We start from the raw sequence: 19,374 nt of genomic DNA, 5'->3' as shown, positions 1-19,374 counted from the left end.
TTGGCTTCCAGTGCAGGGTGAAGGCAGACAGCCCTCAGAGCATGCACCACCAGAAAACAGTTGAGAAAGCCAGCAGGATTAGGCGCTACAATGTTGCTGGTAGTCTTCTTGCTACTTTGTTGCGGTTTTGCAGGCGTCCTGGAGCAGTCAGCGGTCGATCTTTGGCAGAAGTCGAAGAGCGATGCAGAGGAACTCTGGTGAGCTCTTGCATTCGTTTTCTGAAGAGAAACCCACAGGAGAGACCCTAAATAGCCATCAGAGGAGGCTTGGCCACCTAACCAGGTAAGCACCTATCAGGAGGGTTCTCTGATGTCACCTGCTGGCACTGGCTTCTCCGAGGCCTCCATTGTGCCCTCACACCTCTGCATAACGATGGCAGAGGTCTGGGACACACTGGAGGAGCTCTGGGCACCACCCCTGGGGTGGTGATGGACAGGGGAGTGGTCACTCCCCTTTCCTTTTTCCAGTTTCGTGCCAGGGTAGGGGCTGGGGGATCCTTGAACTGATGTATACTGGCTTATGTAAGGAGGGCACCATCTGTGCCCTTCAAAACATTTCCAGAGGCTGGGGGAGGCTACTACTCCCCAGCCCTTCACACCAATTTCCAAAGGGAGAGGGTGTAACACACTCTCTCAGAGGAAATTCTTTGTTCTGCATTCCTGGGACTGGGCTGCCCAGACCCCAGGAGGGCAGAAACCTGTCTGAGGGTTGGTAGCAGTGGTAGCTGCAGTGAAAACCCCAGAGAGCTAGTTTGGCAGTACCCGGGGTCCATGCTGGAGCCCCGGGGATGCATGGGATTGGCATCCCAATACCAGATTTGGCATGGGGGGGACAATTCCATGATCTTAGACATGTTACATGGCCATATTCGGAGTTAACATTGTGAAGCTACAAATAGGTATTGACCTATATGTAGTGCATGCATGTAATGGTGTCCTCGCACTCACAAAGTCCTGGGAAATTGCCCTGAACAATGTGGGGGCACCATGGCTAGTGCCAGGGTGCCCTCACACTTAGTAACTTTGCACCTAACCTTAACTAAGTGAGGGTTAGACATATAGGTGACTTATAAGTTACTTAAGTGCAGTGTAAAATGGTTGTGAAATAACGTGGACGTTATTTCACTCAGGCTGCACTGGCAGTCCTGTGTAAGAATTGTCTGAGCTCCCTATGGGTGGCAAAAGAAATGCTGCAGCCCATAGGGATCTCCTGGAACCCCAATACCCTGGGTACCTAGGTACCATATACTAGGGAGTTATAAGGGTGTTCCAGTGTGCCAATCAGAATTGGTTAAAATTGTCACTAGCCTGCAGTGACAATTTTAAAAGCAGAGAGAGCATAAGCACTGAGGTTCTGGTTAGCAGAGCCTCAGTGACACAGTGAGGCACCACACAGGGAACACATTCAGGCCACAACCTATGAGCACTGTGGCCCTGGCTAGCAGGGTCCCTGTGAGACATATAAAACACACTGACAAATAGGGTTTTCACTATGAGCACTGGGGTCCTGGCTAGCAGGATCCCAGTGAGACAGTAAAAACACCCTGACATATACTCACAAACAGGCCAAAAGTGAGGGTAACAAGGCTAGAAAGAGGCTACCTTCCTACAGTAAACCCCCTCCACCCAACTCTAAATCAGACCCGTAGTCTCAGAAAGAACAGCCCTACTACATCAGCCTGCTAGAGCTGAGGGCGGTGCATCTAGCCATAAAGGTTTTTCTCCCTTCAACCAGGACTGACTTTCTCCTTGTTCAGACTGACAATACAGTAACTATGCATTATCTGAACAAGCAGACGGGGTGAGATACAACACTTCTTCCCTAGAAGCACAAACAATCTGCAAAAGGTTACTCTGGATTCTCGGGAATCTCAAAATTACAGTAGTCCATCAAACAAGAATACAGAACGTTCAAGCAGACGCTCTCAACAGAATCATTCATGAAAGGCACAGATGGGTGTTACATGACTTCGTTCTTCATAACATCTTTTTGGATTGGGGATTTCTTCAAATAAATCTTTTCACAGATGGAGAAAACAATAAATGCCCAAGCCTTGCCTTGAGGTTTTACCAACCAGGAACATTGCAGAATGCCCTTTCGATCGACTGGCCGGGCAGATTACTTTATGCCTTTCTGTCATACTGGAAGGCCAGAGTGACTCATTGCTTCGGAGTGCCACTGACTGTGGCGGTTCCTGGATCTCCTCCATCTCTGAATGCCCACACAGGAAGCTGCCATACAGACAGTATCTTCTTTAGAAGTAAGGAGGCCTTATTCAACATACTGACCTTCACTCGCTGAACTTGACTGCATGGCTCCTGAACCCATACAATATTTCTACGTAAACCTCCCTGAGGAATGCTTAGATGTGCTGAGAGAAGCCAGAAGACCATCCACTCGAGCTTCTTATTCTTTCAAGTGGAAGAGATTCTGTATCTGGTGTTCTCAGAACAATGTCAATTCTCTTACTTGTCACAAACAGGCTGTTTTTCCAGACCTCCTCCATTTGGCTAAAGGAAAAGAGCATGTTCGATGGCATCTGTCGCTGTAGATACGCATGTTCTGCAATAGCTCGCCATCTGGTGTTGGGCCGGAGTGTTACAAGTTGTTTTTCTTCGAAGAAGTCTTTCGAGTCACGGGACCGAGTGACTCCTCCTTTTGTCTCCATTGCGCATGGGCGTCGACTCCATCCTCGATTGTTTTTTTTCCGCCATCGGGTTCGGACGTGTTCCTGTCGCTCCGAGTTTCGGAACAGAAAAAATAGTTAATTTCGGAAGATTTTCGTCGGTATTGTTGCGTTCGGGATCGGCATACTTACATTCAACACCGCATCGAAGATCGAAGAGCTCCGGTGCCCTTCGGGGTAATTTTTCGATCCTCCGTCGGGGCCTGGTCGGCCCGACCGCGTGCTGAAGAACGCCGATGGAACGGACCCCGTTCCGTTTCTGCCCCAAATGCCACAATAAATACCCCTACACAGACCAACACTTGGTCTGCAACCTGTGCCTGTCACCTGAGCACAGCGAAGACACCTGCGAGGCCTGTCGTGCGTTCCGGTCCCGAAAAACACTCCGAGACCGTCGAGCCAGAAGACTTCAAATGGCGTCCGCACCGACAGCCCGACGGGAGTTCGAGGAACAGGAAGAGGAAGGTACCTTCTCGATCCAAGACTCAGACTCCGAAGGATTCGACGATACACAAACCGTGAGTAAGACGTCGAAAACCACACAAAGAAACATTTACAAGGCCCAGGGGACGCCACTGCCACCAGGCCATGGCTCAACCCATAAAATCGGTGACCGACCGTCGGCACCGAAAAAGGCCCAAACAGTGCCGAGATCGTCCGACTCCGGTCGAGACACCGGCACGCAGCCTTCTCGGGACCGAGAAAGTGCTGGAGACAAGCCTCGACACCGAGATGCCGGTGTGGACACGGCTCGACGCCGAGACAGCGGCACCGAAACAGATCGACGCCGAGAGGTTTCGGCCCCGAAAAGGAAAAAAGTCACCTCGGAGCCGAAAAAACACGCAGACACAGTTTCGACGCCGAAACAAACTGCAAGCGACCCAGCTTCAGGCTCTTATACAGAAGAGCACTCGCTAACCTCCCAAATGCAGAAGCATAGGTTTGAGGAAGAGCTACAAGCAACTGATGCGGACCATACGCAAAAGCGTATCTTCATTCAGCAGGGGACAGGAAAAATAAGCACCCTTCCCCCCATTAGGAGAAAGAGAAGGTTGGAGTTCCAGACGGAACAAGCACCACAACCAAAAGTGGTGAAAAGAGTTACACCACCACCCTCTCCTCCGCCCGTGATTAACGTTTCACCAGCACAAACGCCATCACACTCCCCAGCTCACACCACCATGAGCCAGGGTGACCAAGACCAGGACGCATGGGACCTATACGACGCCCCAGTGTCAGATAACAGCCCAGAGGCATACCCTACAAAACCATCTCCACCAGAAGACAGCACCGCGTACTCTCAGGTGGTGGCTAGAGCAGCACAATTTCACAACGTAAGCCTCCACTCAGAACAGGTCGAGGATGATTTCCTGTTCAACACACTCTCCTCCACCCACAGCTCCTACCAAAGCCTGCCTATGCTCCCTGGTATGCTCCGGCACGCAAAAGACATATTTAAGGACCCGGTCAAAAGTAGGGCAATCACACCAAGGGTGGAAAAAAAGTATAAGCCGCCTCCTACAGACCCGGCTTTCATCACAACACAGCTGCCACCAGACTCTGTTGTTGTAGGAGCAGCTAGGAAAAGGGCCAACTCTCACACATCTGGAGATGCACCACCCCCAGATAAAGAAAGCCGCAAGTTTGATGCAGCTGGTAAAAGAGTCGCAGCACAAGCTGCAAACCAGTGGCGCATCGCGAACTCCCAGGCACTACTTGCGCGCTATGACAGAGCCCACTGGGACGAGATGCAACATCTCATTGAACATCTGCCCAAAGACTTCCAAAATAGGGCAAAACAAGTGGTTGAGGAGGGACAGGCCATCTCCAACAACCAGATCCGCTCCTCCATGGACGCTGCAGATACAGCTGCACGGACAATTAATACATCTGTAACTATCAGAAGGCATGCATGGCTCCGAACGTCTGGATTTAAACCAGAGATTCAACAAGCAGTTCTCAATATGCCTTTTAATGAAAAAGAACTGTTCGGTCCAGAAGTGGACACAGCGATTGAGAAACTCAAAAAAGATACGGACACTGCCAAAGCCATGGGCGCACTCTACTCCCCGCAGAGCAGAGGGAATTACAGCTCATTCCGTAAAACGCCCTTTCGAGGGGGGTTTCGGGGTCAAAGCACACAAGCCAGCACCTCACAAGCCACACCGTCCAGTTACCAAGGACAGTATAGAGGAGGTTTTCGGGGACAATATAGAGGAGGGCAATTCCCTAGAAATAGAGGAAGATTCCAAAGCCCCAAAACCCCTACTACTAAACAGTGACTCACATGTCACTCACCCCCTCCACACAACACCAGTGGGGGGACGAATAGGTCATTATTACAGAGCATGGGAGAAAATCACTACAGACACTTGGGTTCTAGCAATTATCCAACATGGTTACTGCATAGAATTTCTACAGTTCCCTCCAAACATACCACCAAAAGCACAAAATTTAACAACACACCATTCCAATCTCCTAGAGATAGAAGTGCAGGCACTATTGCAAAAGAATGCAATCGAATTAGTGCCAAACACACAAATAAACACAGGAGTTTACTCACTGTACTTTCTGATACCAAAGAAGGACAAAACACTGAGACCAATCCTAGACCTCAGAGTAGTCAACACTTTCATCAAATCAGACCACTTCCACATGGTCACACTACAAGAAGTATTGCCATTGCTAAAGCTGCACGACTACATGGCAACTTTAGACCTCAAGGATGCTTATTTCCATATACCAATTCACCCATCGCACAGGAAATACCTAAGGTTTGTATTCAAAGGAATACATTACCAATTCAAGGTACTGCCTTTCGGATTAACAACCGCACCAAGAGTCTTTACCAAATGTCTAGCGGTAGTCGCTGCACACATCAGAAGGCAGCAAATACATGTGTTCCCATATCTAGACGACTGGCTAATCAAGGCCCATTCGTTAATAGAGTGCTCAAATCACACAAATCATATCATACAAACCCTCTTCAAACTAGGGTTCACCGTCAATTTCACAAAATCCAAGATTCGGCCACGCAAGGTACAACAATACCTGGGAGCCATAATAGACACATCAAAAGGAGTAGCCACTCCAAGTCCACAAAGAATTCAAAATTTCAACACCATCATACAACGCATGTATCCAACACAAAAGATACAAGCAAAGATGGTATTACAACTCCTAGGCATGATGTCATCATGCATAGCCATTGTCCCAAACGCAAGACTGCACATGAGGCCCTTACAACAATGCCTAGCATTACAGTGGTCTCAAGCACAGGGTCACCTTCTAGATCTGGTGTTAATAGACCGCCAAACTTACCTCTCGCTTCTGTGGTGGAACAACATAAATTTAAACAAGGGGCGGCCTTTTCAAGACCCAGTGCCACAATACGTAATAACAACAGATGCTTCCATGACAGGGTGGGGAGCACACCTCGATCAACACAGCATACAAGGACAATGGAACGTACATCAAACAAAACTGCATATCAATCACCTAGAACTTCTTGCAGTTTTTCAAGCACTAAAAGCTTTCCAACCAATAATAGTTCACAAATACATTCTCGTCAAAACAGACAACATGACAACAATGTATTATCTAAACAAGCAGGGAGGGACGCACTCCACGCAGTTAAGCATGTTAGCACAAAAAATTTGGCATTGGGCAATTCACAACCAAATTCGCCTAATTGCACAGTTTATACCAGGGATACAAAATCAACTCGCAGACAATCTCTCTCGAGATCACCAACAGGTCCACGAATGGGAAATTCACCCCCAAATACTGAACACTTATTTCAAACTCTGGGGAACACCTCAGATAGACTTGTTTGCGACAAGGGAGAACGCAAAATGCCAAAACTTCGCATCCAGATACCCACACAAACAATCCCAAGGCAATGCCCTATGGATGAACTGGTCAGGGATATTTGCTTACGCTTTTCCTCCTCTCCCTCTCCTTCCTTACCTGGTAAACAAACTCAGTCAAAGCAAACTCAAACTCATATTGATAGCACCAACTTGGGCAAGGCAACCCTGGTACACAACGCTGCTAGACCTATCAGTGGTACCCTGCATCAAATTGCCCAACAGGCCAGATCTGTTGACACAGCACAACCAAAAGATCAGACACCCAGATCCAGCATCGCTGAATCTAGCAATCTGGCTCCTGAAATCCTAGAATTCGGGCACTTACAACTTACCCAAGAATGTATGGAAGTCATAAAACAAGCAAGAAGGCCATCCACCAGGCACTGCTATGCAAGTAAATGGAAGAGGTTTGTTTGCTACTGCCATATTAATCAAATACAACCATTACACACAACTCCAGAACATGTAGTGGGTTACTTGCTTCACTTACAAAAATCTAACCTAGCTTTCTCTTCCATTAAGATTCACCTTGCAGCAATATCTGCATACCTGCAGACTACCTATTCAACTTCCCTATATAAAATACCAGTCATTAAAGCATTCATGGAGGGCCTTAGGAGAATTATACCACCAAGAACACTACCTGTTCCTTCATGGAACCTAAATGTTGTCCTAACTAGACTTATGGGTCCACCTTTTGAACCCATGCACTCCTGCGACATACAGTTCCTAACCTGGAAGGTGGCATTTCTCATCGCCATTACTTCCCTGAGAAGAGTAAGCGAGATTCAGGCGTTTACTATACAGGAACCTTTTATACAACTACACAAAAATAAAGTCGTCCTAAGGACCAATCCTAAATTTTTGCCAAAGGTTATTTCACCGTTCCATCTAAATCAAACAGTGGAACTTCCGGTGTTCTTTCCACAGCCAGATACCGTAGCTGAAAGGGCACTACATACATTAGATGTCAAAAGAGCATTAATGTATTACATTGACAGAACAAAGAACATCAGAAAGACTAAACAACTCTTTATTGCATTTCAAAAACCTCATGCAGGAAACCCAATTTCAAAACAAGGTATAGCCAGATGGATAGTTAAATGCATCCAAATCTGCTACCTTAAAGCTAAACGACAGCTGCCCATTACACCAAGGGCACACTCAACCAGAAAGAAAGGTGCTACCATGGCCTTTCTAGGAAACATCCCAATGCAAGAAATATGTAAGGCAGCCACATGGTCTACGCCTCACACATTCACCAAGCACTACTGTGTAGACGTGTTATCCGCACAACAAGCCACAGTAGGTCAAGCTGTATTAAGGACATTATTTCAGACTACTTCCACTCCTACAGGCTGATCCACCGCTTTTGGGGAAATAACTGCTTACTAGTCTATTGCAGAACATGCGTATCTACAGCGACAGATGCCATCGAACTGAAAATGTCACTTACCCAGTGTACATCTGTTCGTGGCATCAGTCGCAGTAGATTCGCATGTGCCCACCCGCCTCCCCGGGAGCCTGTAGCAGTTTGGAAGTTACCTTCAATTATTTATATATGTATCATCTCAACCTTAAATAAGTGCATACTTAGTCACTCCATTGCATGGGCACTATTACTACAATTCAACTCCTACCTCACCCTCTGCGGGGAAAAACAATCGAGGATGGAGTCGACGCCCATGCGCAATGGAGACAAAAGGAGGAGTCACTCGGTCCCGTGACTCGAAAGACTTCTTCGAAGAAAAACAACTTGTAACACTCCGGCCCAACACCAGATGGCGAGCTATTGCAGAACATGCGAATCTACTGCGACTGATGCCACGAACAGATGTACACTGGGTAAGTGACATTTTCATTCTCTTCTATTAGAGTTCATCTCTCAGCAGTCACAGCTTAACAAAAATGTCCTTCACAAATGTCCTTTTTCTCAAAATTCCTGTAGTTAACAATTTCTTGCAAGGCATTAAAAGATATATTCTCCTCTCAGAAGATGATCTCCTCCCTGGGAGTTGAATATTATCCTTTCTCGCCTTATGGATTCTCCCTTTTAACCCATTCGTAAGGCTTGTGTCCAACACTTAACCTTAGAAAGCATCCCTCTTGGTAGCCATTACTTGTGCTCATAGAACAGCAACAGAGTAGTGATGAGGACCCATCTTAAATTCCTTCCCAAAGTAGAGTCGGATTTTCATGTCACTCAGACTATTATATTACCTACATTTTTTCAGAATCCTTCTTTTCCTGCAGAAAAATCTCTCCATACTCTCAATGTTAGGAGGCTTTTGAAGTTCTACCTTCATAGAACAAAGTCTTTAAGAAAGTAACAGCTTTTTGTAAACTATGGTCCTTTGCAGACTGGATTTGCCACTTTTAAGCTAACCTTGTCTAGATGGACTATCTCCTACATAATCCTTTGTTATCAGAAGGCTAACAGAACCTTGCCTGGTAAACCAAGAGCCCATTCCAGCAGGGGCGGGATCCCTACTGTTGCATTACTTAGAAACATCCCACTTGCAGAGATTTGCAAAGCTGTGACTTGGAGATTGGTTCACACATTTACAAGACGTTATTGTCTTGGTTATGCTCAAGTATGTCAAGCTTCTCTGAGGAACTTGCCTGACTGCATTTTTCCTTTTTTATCTCCTCCCTTGTAGAATTATTTAGGATGAGCTTACTAATTTATTCAGTGTGTTTGAATATCAATGGAAATCCTCTGAGAGAGAAGGAATGGTTTCTTACTTCTAATCCTAGTTCTCTTGAGGGATTCGCCATTGAAGACATAAGCAGTCCTCCCCAAGGGAAGGGATAAAAGTGATTAATTCTACTGTGCTAATTCGCTCATCACCTAGAACTGAGCAAATTGTCACCTTAAGAGCATGATGGGACACATGAGGGCAAGAGGCCTTTTAAGACGGAGTGTTCTTGTCTCATTGTTTACAATGCAGCAGCCTTTGCAGCTACTTTGCAATATATTAACCTATTTCTTACTTTAAAAAATAAGTAGAAAGCATTCCTGGGGGCGTATTTAAGAGTCCACTTTTCATTTTATTTGTCACTTTTGAGGGTATGACCCTCTTTTACCTTCTAATTTTTAATGTAATTCATTAAGATTGGCAGTGTAGCCTGTTTTAAAGGCTGCAAAATGTAACACGTGTATCACCTATGTCTCCTGGCCTTTCCAAAGAAAGACTAAGTTGATTTGGCCTGAAAAAAAACTGCTCATTGGTCCCTGTATGTGGGTGGGATTATTTAGTGCTCATGATTTCAATTGAGATTCTCCTGAGAGCGAGGGCTATGATTACAGGTAAGAAACTATGCCATACTCAAGCTAATAGAAGTGCAGTTAGCTTCTGAGTTGTGGGGAATACAGTCCTCAAGAAGGGCAGAACAATCAAGAAAATAACCTTACATCCCACTTAGTAATTTCAGACATCAAGATATGCAATGTTCTTACAAAGAAAATTGCCACTGGGCAAAACTAGGGTAAAATCTTGTACTTCAGCTTTAGCCAGGAGTATCCCTGTGGCTCAGATGTGTAAGGCGGCGACATTGGCTGCCCTTTGCACCTTTTGCAAGTACTATTACTTGAATTCAGAGGTGAAAAGGGATTGCCATTTTGCAGGTTCTGTGCTGCAGGACATCTTAAAGCCATAGTTCTTTGGTACTGTTGGTGGTAAATTATTCTGAAGATGGGACCTAAAGAGTAAGGTCTTCAGTGTACTGTTTTAGATATTTGCAGATTGAATGTCAACAGTTATTGGTGTTGATGATTAATGAAGTAATACACTTTTTAGTTTTGATTGAAGGAAGTAAGAGTGATGCATGATGTTTACGTCATTACCAAGGCATTCTGTAAATCCTTCTTCCAGTAAGCAAAGGTTTATGGGAGGAATGCTTGCAATTTGTCTAATCACTGGCAGTCGTTCTTTTGACCACCATACCACCTTAGTTTGGAACTAGCCATAGGCAAATCACTCTTGATCCTGCTCCAGTAGGGACAGTAGATCCTGATTTGCTAGGCTAGGTCCTTCCTTCCTTCACTGGCACTTTACAGACCAAGTTCCAGAAGTGACCATCAGCACTTGTGCAGCTCTCTTTGGCTGGTGGCAGGGCATCTCCACAGCATGACAGTTCAGGGTTTCTGGTCACCGCAGCAGGAGGGGTTTCACATATACCTCAAACTTCTTGCCATTCACCTAGCCTTATTCCAGGACATGCAGTGCAAGGTAGTTGTAATACAAACAGACAACATAACCAACATATACTACCCACAGAAACATTGTGGCAGACGCTCGCCTCCGCTTTCAGCACTGGTGCAGAAGATTTGGCATTAAGTTATTCGCCATCAACTAAACCTCCTAGCTTGAGGTCCATGAGTGGGCACTCCACCCACATTCCTGCTCCTCTACTACCACATACCCGCAAATAGACCTATTTGTCACTCCCGAAAAATGCAAAATGCCAAAGGTTTCCCTCCATGTTTCCTACCCACAGTCCATGGGCAATGTGCTATGGATGAACTAGTCTGGAATGTTTGCCTACACTTTTCCTCATCTCTCACTCCTTCCATGCAAAACAAAATTCACAATTATTACTGTCGGTTGTAAATAATTAAAATCCTTTAATTTAGGCCCTTTGTTTGCAAGGCACTTGTACTTTCCATGTAAGTAAACAACTATTTCTTATGGATACAACTACCTGTGGATTCCTCACCTTATGAATTCTCCCAATGCTCCAGCATTCGATGGAAATTTTCTTCCTTGCTCTTCACGTAGACGAAGACGTAACAGTTGCACAGCTCCGCACGCAACTCAGTCTGATGCCATCGTGGCAATAAGAAGTCCTCGCCGGCGTGCTGACGTTGGTTTCCCTTTTTTCTGCGCCTTTGGTGCTAATGGTTTTTCCTGGCTCCCGAACAGTTACTGTTTCGAAGGTGTTCTTGTTGTCTAGTTACAATGTCTCTACCGAAGAAATCAGGTTTTAAACCTTGTCACAAGTGTGGGGGTCGCATGTCGGACCACGACGTGGAGGGGTGCATGTCCTGCCAGCGAATGAACCCGATGGCCTTGAAAAAGAGAGAGAGGCTCAGATCTTCTTGGCAAAAGCTAAGAAGGGGCATAAGGGTCATCCAAGATCTAAGGCGAGGGACTCTTCCTCACATAAGTCCTCGAGAAGAAGCGGCGCCGGCAAGATTCTCGATGCCGTTCTTCCAGAGATCATTCTCTGTCTATGGGCCCCACGATCACTCCTCAGCTTCAGAGTTCACAGGCTTCTGCGGCGTCGTCATTGATTGAGGTCTTCGAGTTCCCGGCGAGCCCTCCAGTTCACTTTTCACCTGTGTTGACTCAGGAGCCGGTGGCACAAGCTTCGGATTTGGCCCAAGCGCCTCAAGATGAGCAGAGGTTTCCTGCCTTCCAGACTCCAGGAGAGGATCTAGCGGCCTTCCTTAATGCTGTGTTTAGCATTTTTAACAGGACTATGGCCTCTGGTGGTGCACCGGCTGGTCCCACGGGTCCATTAGCTTTCTTTCTGGGTTTGCCTGTCCTCTATAGACAGGCCCCGTTTGTACTCTTCTATCCAGCTGAAGGTGCTGATGACGTCATCGCCCCAGATGATGTTGCCGATGGAGTCGATGCCGACGCCAGATGGATCCTGATCGGGACGCAGTATGTCTCCGCCACCTCCTCCACCAGAGCGTCCATCTGCTTTGAAACCGCTGTCGTCGATGTCTGCTAATTCTCTGACGCTGCAGTTGGAGACCAGACTGAGGTCAAGGAGGAGGGCCTTGAGGCTCTTGGAGGAGCAGGAGTATCGGCAACAGCTGTTGGATAAATGGGAGGTTCCTGAGCCTATGGGGGAATTTCAGGGTCTGGACTCTGCAAGTGGCCTAGATACATTCCTTGAGTGGGATCTTTCATCCCCGGCGAATTCACAGAGGAGGCAGCATCTTATCACAGTGTTATGAGGAAGGCTGCTAAATTCTTGGCACTTCCTTTACTAGCATCGGAGGTGAAGACTAACATTTTGACTGAGGTGTTGCATCCTTTCTCTGTTTGCGGAGCCCCTACTCCCTTTTAATGATGCCGTTACTGAGACCATTTTAGACATTTGGAGGAAGCCTGTCTGACTCCAGCGGTTTCCAGGACTGTGGCTAGGAGGTACAGAGTTGTCCTGGGGATCCACATTTTTTGTCTCAGCAACCAAATCCTGAGAACTTGGTGGTGCAAGCATCTTGTTCTGCCCGATCTGCACCTGGTTCGTTCCCTGCTACTCCATTGGATAGAGAGTCTAAGAGGCTGGAGCAGGCTCCTAAGAAACGTTTCTCCTCATGCAGTATGGCCTTGAAGTCGGTCAATGCTACCTGTGTGCTGGGGAGGTATATTCATGCACTGAAGGACACGACAAGAGCTGTAGTTCCGAGCTTGCCTCTGGATGTGCGGGGCAGTTTGATGAGCTCCTGTTGGACACTCAAACGGCGGCCAAGCAGGTTATCCAGTTGGGTTTGGATACCGCTGATTCAGTTGCCAGGGCAATGGGCACTTTGGCGATCAAGAGGCATGCGTGGCTTAGGTCTTCTGGCTTTTCCACGGACGTTCAGACAACTTTGTTGGACCTTCTGTTTGATGGCGAGAAGTTTTTTGATCCGAAGCCGACTCTGCCTCGGAACGTTTTAAAGACAGTAGGGCTACTGCAAGGTCCTTGGGACTCCAGGCTTCGGCGTCCACACCCTTTAGATCTTTTCGGAGGTTCAGGGGGTTTGGCCGTGGGTCCTCTTTTCGTGGAAGGCCACAGTCCAGCATGCAGCACCTGCCAACCCTCTTTATAGGTATTGTAGAGGGCTGGGGAGGGTTAGAACATGAGGTGCCACTAAGCAGCCTCCCGCCTCATCTTCTTCCTCTGAGGGAACCCGATAAGGAAAGCAGCCCTAGTTTTCTCTCCATCTCGAATCATACTTCTCCCGTAGGGGGAAGGCTATTTAATTTTCTCCACGAGTGGGAGTTAGTGACATTGGACTCTTGGGTGCTGAATATTGTGGGGAAAGGTTATGCCCTTCCTTTTCTGGAGTTTCCTCCTACCATTCCTCCCTGAAATTCGTTTAGTATGGAAGATCATCTCCTGTTGCTTTAGCAGGCGGTGCGAGTCCTTTTGTTAAAGGGTGCAGTGGATTTGGTTCCAGAGTAGGAAAGAGGTCAGGGATGCTATTCGAGATATTTCCTGATTCCCAAGATGGATGGTCGATTGAGGCCTATCCTGGGCCTGAGGATTTTGAATTGGTTCCTCAAACAGGAGAAATTCAAAATGCTGACTCAAGCACGGGTGCTTCTGGCGTTGAATAAGGACTGGATGGTGTCTGACGACTAGCAGGATGCTTATTTTCATATCCCCATTCTGAAGTCGCACAGGAAGTATCTCCGGTTTGTGGTAGGGTCGCAACTCTACCAGTTTGCGGTCCTTCCTTTTGGTCTTACTTCCGCACCTTGAGTCTTCACGAAGGTGGTGGCGGTGGTTGCAGCGGACCTCAGAAGGAAGGGAGTACCTTTATTTTCTTGCCTGGATGATTGTCTGATAAAAGCCAAATCCCCAGAGCTTGTGCTGCATCACTTACAAAGGACAACACAATTGTTGTTCAACCTGGGCTTTACGGTAATCGTGCCCAAGTTTCACCTGGAGCCCTCTCAGCGTCCCCTGTTCATAGGAGCAGTACTGGATACAACATAGAATCGGGCCTATACTCCGCCTCAGTGGATTCAGGACATTCAGGCACTGATTTCAATGTTTAAAAAGGGAGCGGCTGTTCCAGTCCTCAAGGTCCTACGTCTACTCGGTCTGTTCGCTTATTGCATTCTTTTGGTCACTCCTGCACGTTGGCACATGAGGGCTCTCCAGTGGTGCCTTCGCAAGCAGTGGTTTCAAAACAAAGGGGATCTCGAGGAGTTGATCACGATCTCTAGAGACGCTGCAGCAGATCTACGATGGTGGGCTGTGGACGGCAACCTTTCCCAAGGAAGGCCGTTTTGTCTACCTTCTCCGGTAGCCACGGTCATAACGGATGCTTCCACTCTAGAGTGGGGAGCTCATCTTGGGGACCTGGAGATCAAAGGTCGTTGGGTTCCAGTAGAACAGATGTTTAACATCAATCTGTTGGAATTATGGGCAATACGTCTGGCTCTCAAGGCCTTCCTCCCGTCCCTTCGTGGATGGTCAACACTACTGCAATGTGGTACATCAACAATCAGGAAGGAGTAGGGTTGTATCTTCTCTGTAAAGAGGCTCTGCGGCTCTTGTCCTGGGCACAGGACCATCGGATTTGCATAGTATCAAACCATCTGGCCAGAGTTCTCAACGTATATGCGGATAGTCTCAGTCGGCATTTCTCGGCTGATCACGAGTGGCGTCTCCATCCAGACCTGGTTCTTCACATCTTTCGGATGTCGTAATTTCCACAGATAGACCTGTTTGCCACTCGGGAGAATGCACACTTCCCGTCATTCTGCAGCCTCAAGTATCCGGTGCAGGGAACGTTGGGGGACGTGCTACAGATGTCTTGGACCGACCAGTTGCTTTACGCGTTTCCCCCTCCCCCATACCCTTGATTCCTCTGGTTCTGTGGAAGATTTGCCAATATCGGGCTCAAGTCATTTTAATAACCCCGGTTTGGCCAAGAAGGGTGTGGTACACAGACCTTCTCCAACTCTCACTATGCCCTCCGATCTGTCTCCCTCTCCGGGCAGATCTCCTCTCGCAGTCGCAGGGGCAGTTTCTACACCCCCACCATCAGAGCCTGCACCTACATGCCTGGAGATTGAACAGGGCAATCTAAGTTCCTTTCCTCTCCCTCCAGAAGTGGTGGAGGTTATCTTATCGGCCAGGCGACACACCACCAAGACGGTCTATGATAACAGATGGGCAAAATGTATTGCTTGATGTGGAGAGAAGCAAATTGATCCCTTAAAGGCCCATTTGTCTGATGTTTTGCTTTTTGCCCTTTTCTTGACACAGAAGGGGACTGTGAAGGATTATTTATCGGCCTTTCTGTGCCTTCTGATCAGCGTTCCGTCTTAAAGTCCCCTATAGTTATTAGGTTCTTAAAGGCCTGACTAACAAGTTTCCGCCCACTCCGTTTCTCATGCCTCAGTGGGATTTGAATTTGGTTTACTTTTCTAATGGGTTCACTGTTTGAGCCTATGCATTCTTGCTCGTTGAGGTTTTTAGTTTTGAAAACAGTTTTCCTCACAGCTATCACGTCTGCTAGGTGTGTGAGTGAGCTACAGGCTCTTAGTGTGAAACCTCCTTTTAGATCCATTCATGCTGACAAGGTGGTGCTGATAGCCTGGGCGCCGTTCCTTACTAAAAGTTGCCCCTCCCTTTCATATGAGGCAATCTATAACACTTCATCGCCTTGATCCAAGAATGGCTCTGAGTTTTTACATTGAAAGGACAAGAGACTTTCATATTGATGATCAACTCTTGGTTGGATATGTGGGAAAGATGAAGGGCAAAGACGTCCACAAGAGAACCCTTTCCAGGTGGGTCATTCTTTGCATAAAGATTTGTTATTCACTGGCAAAGAAGGTTCCTCCTGAAGGTATTGGGGCACATTCCACCAAGGCTAAGTCTGCTACTTCTGCCTTGGCTAGAGGTGTCCCAGTTGCTGAAATTTGTAAGGCCGCAACTTGAGCTTCCATCCAAACTTTCGCAAAACATTATTGCTTAGACTTGGAAGTTAGAAGGCACGGCCATTTTGCGTGTTCTGTTTTGTAGGATTTCTTGATGTGACCGGTCAGGCACCCACCTCCGAGGGCGGGATTGCTTTGGGATTCTATTCATAAGGTGAGGAATCCACAGGTAGTTGTACCATCAGAAGAACAAGTTAATTACCTTTGGTAATGCTTTCTCTGGTGGATACAGTAGCTACCTGTGGATTCCTCACAGTCCCACTCGCTTCCCCATTGCCTGTCTGGTCATACGAAGACTTCTTCTGCTATAAATGTATATTTTTTTTGTGTTTTTGATATAAAAACAAATATTGTGGTTTATATTTGTATTGTTATATATATGTTGTTCTTTTGAACTCTGTATTCACCTGTTTGCCTCGAAGGCACATTAAAAAATGGTGAAACTGACGTCAGCACGCCGGCAAGGACTTCTTATTGCCACGATGATGTCAGACGGATTCGCGTGCGGAGCCGTGCAATTGTGACGTCCTTGTCGATTTGAAGAGCAAGGAAGGAAATTTCCTTTGAATGCTGGCGCATTGGGAGAATTCATAAGGTGAGGAATCCACAGGTAGCTACTGTATCCACCAGAAAAAGCGTTACCGAACGTAAGTAACTGTTAAGGGGAGTCGGTATTTTGGAAAGGCTCTTTAAGTCATGTAAAAGAAACAATCACAGGGAGATAACACGAGTCTCCATTAAAAATAAAATACAGTCATATTGATAATCAGCACGAGTTACTATTTGAATGTACCTACAAAATTTGATGCAAGTGATACCTGTATTTTATGGATGTTCCTCTATGGCACTTAAACATTTTTCAGTTAGTGGAAACGTTTCTACAGCCCAGTCTACATGTAAAACTACTATGCTGCAAACTCTGTGTTCTGTGGAAACCACAGCAGCTATGTGGTCCTCATCAATGTAGGTTGTGACCATCTGTTGTTGCCCATATTGTAACCTTTGTTTCTTTCCCTTCTGTCAATAAATATAGGTCCACAGTTAGCAGAAGATCCATCCCAGCTGCAGCCTCCCACGGCATTTGGAGATTACAGGCCGCAGTACCAGTAAAGAATGCCGGACTGTACTCCTCTAGAAAAAAATGATGACAGGCGGATCGCCTGCCCCTAAAAGTCTCTTGATGGAAGGAACGAAGTTAATTACCTAGGAACTCAAGGAGGAATTTTTATTCTAGAAGCACTTTTAGCTCCAGGCACCACATGAGACAAAACAATCTTATGAATTATTTATTCCTGAAATGGTGGGAAAGTTATCGTGTTTCTTTGCTATTTGTTAGATATGCTGAAGTCGACTGTTAAAGATGTATAGATGCGTTTTCCTGTCAGGGTTCATGAGAACCACAAATCATGTCGTTTTTGTCCTGTCCATGACCAAATTATAAATAATTTATGACAAGCGGTCTCTCCTATGCCCAGTAGTTATGTCTCACCTGAAGTGTGGAACAGATTACCAATGCTTGTGCTTTTTACTGCAAAGCCAAAGGTATGTGGTTTGCTTGGAAAAACGTGAGGGAAACTGATTGACTGAAGCTTTCTTTGGTACTGTTTGTGGTCCGTTATTCTGAAGATGGGACCAAAAGAGTAAGGCCTTCAGTGAACTGGTTTTTGATAACTTGTAGAATGAATGTCCACAGTTGAAAAATACGTTATTAGTGTTTCTGATTAATGGAGTAGTACTGGTTTTAGTCATGATTGAAGGAAGTGAAAGAGCCGTGCATTATATTTAGGTCATTACCATGCCATTACTGTAAAACCCTCTCCCAGTAAGCAAACTCCTATTTAGCTGCATTACTCACGTGCCTTCACTGGTTTACACAAGCATCCCTAGCAGTTCTCAAAGTTCAAAGATCAGCCATAATATTATGTCCTCCAGCAATCGTTCACCTCTTATTTTATGTTTCTGCTCTATCTACCTTGGCTTCCAGCAGGATTTCATCTCTTAGTTTCCACTTCAAGGATTCTCGTCTTGAAGCCAGTTCTAAGAAATTCATCTATGATTTTGTGTAAGAGAGAAATAATTTTGTTCAGGGAAGTTTCACTGTTGCGTTTGCATGCCCATTTATCTAGCAGGAATCTGCTACCTACATCTCACTTAAAACTACGACATTCGCATAAAGGAATATTTTGTCCCATTGCTTGTGTCTGGATGTGTTGATATGTGAAGTTTCTTCAAGTTTAGATGTAAAATTTTGCGATTTCCAATAAACCCTTATTGCTCTCAAACAGCCACAAGAGGACAGTGGATTTGCTGCTGCTATATTTATTGACTGAACTGTCAATTGAGAAACATGCTTTTTATTTTTATGTACTACACGGAAGTTTGAAATGAGCTGCACCAATATATACTTAGGCAGATGGTGCCTTTATAAATGTCTTTACAATGGAAACTAAACATAAAGTAATTTATGAAAAAACATTTGTGATTTTTTTTATTTCCTCCATATCATAGCTAGGGTTGAGTTCACAAAGGATTAAGTCTGCCTGAGGTCTTCAACGTTTTTGCTCTGTTCTGAGACCCCTATTTTGAAGTTGGCCCCTCATTCACACCTTTAGGGCAAGGATTGAGGAAGTGGAAGGGGTAGGGGTGGGTATTTTTAGATAATTCCAGGGGTACGTCTCATGTAGGTTATAACCCACACCAAATATGAGACTTTAAAACATAAATTGACCAAAATCGCTTCTCCCCATAACCGAGTTTGTGAGCCCCTGCCACTTCTAGGCCACAATACAACTGCATCTTCTGCATTTATGATTGCTGCGTCCATAAGTATTAGACGGTCTCCTCTGCCTGTTTCATCCCTTGTCCTCTATGCCTGTCCCTCACTCCAATCTTGAAACAGGTTCCCTGTCCCTTTCTAGGAAAAAAGGAGCTCCAGTATGTTGCTTCCGCTTTGCAGAAGGGGAGCGCTCCGCCCAAAAGCTAGCAAGGTACGTGAGCCTCTTGCACATTTTGCGAAGTAGGGCAGCTACAATTGTGAAGCAGTGGGCCTCTCCTGGGCCCCAGTGCCAATGCGCCAGCTTTATTAATATTAGCTTCTCCTTGAGAAAAGGAATGGCTCCTCTGCCCTTAAATA

At 46.1% G+C, this 19,374-nt stretch overlaps 1 protein-coding gene across 2 annotated transcripts in view; it reads left to right on the top strand.

The window, feature by feature from the left end:
* Positions 1-18,716, top strand: part of TIMM17A (translocase of inner mitochondrial membrane 17A) — a 63,590-nt gene extending 44,874 nt beyond the window's left edge. For both annotated transcript variants that reach the window (XM_069238952.1, XM_069238951.1), the window contains one exon: positions 17,275-18,716. In XM_069238952.1, coding sequence (XP_069095053.1) covers positions 17,275-17,351 — 77 coding nt within the window. In that variant the 3' untranslated portion in view covers positions 17,352-18,716. The remainder of the gene's footprint in view (positions 1-17,274) is intronic.
* Positions 18,717-19,374: the final 658 nt, after the last annotated feature.

The sequence above is a fragment of the Pleurodeles waltl genome, chromosome 6, assembly GCF_031143425.1.
Source record: "Pleurodeles waltl isolate 20211129_DDA chromosome 6, aPleWal1.hap1.20221129, whole genome shotgun sequence".
NCBI lineage: Eukaryota > Metazoa > Chordata > Amphibia > Caudata > Salamandridae > Pleurodeles > Pleurodeles waltl.
This window is presented reverse-complemented; position numbering and strand designations above follow the sequence as displayed.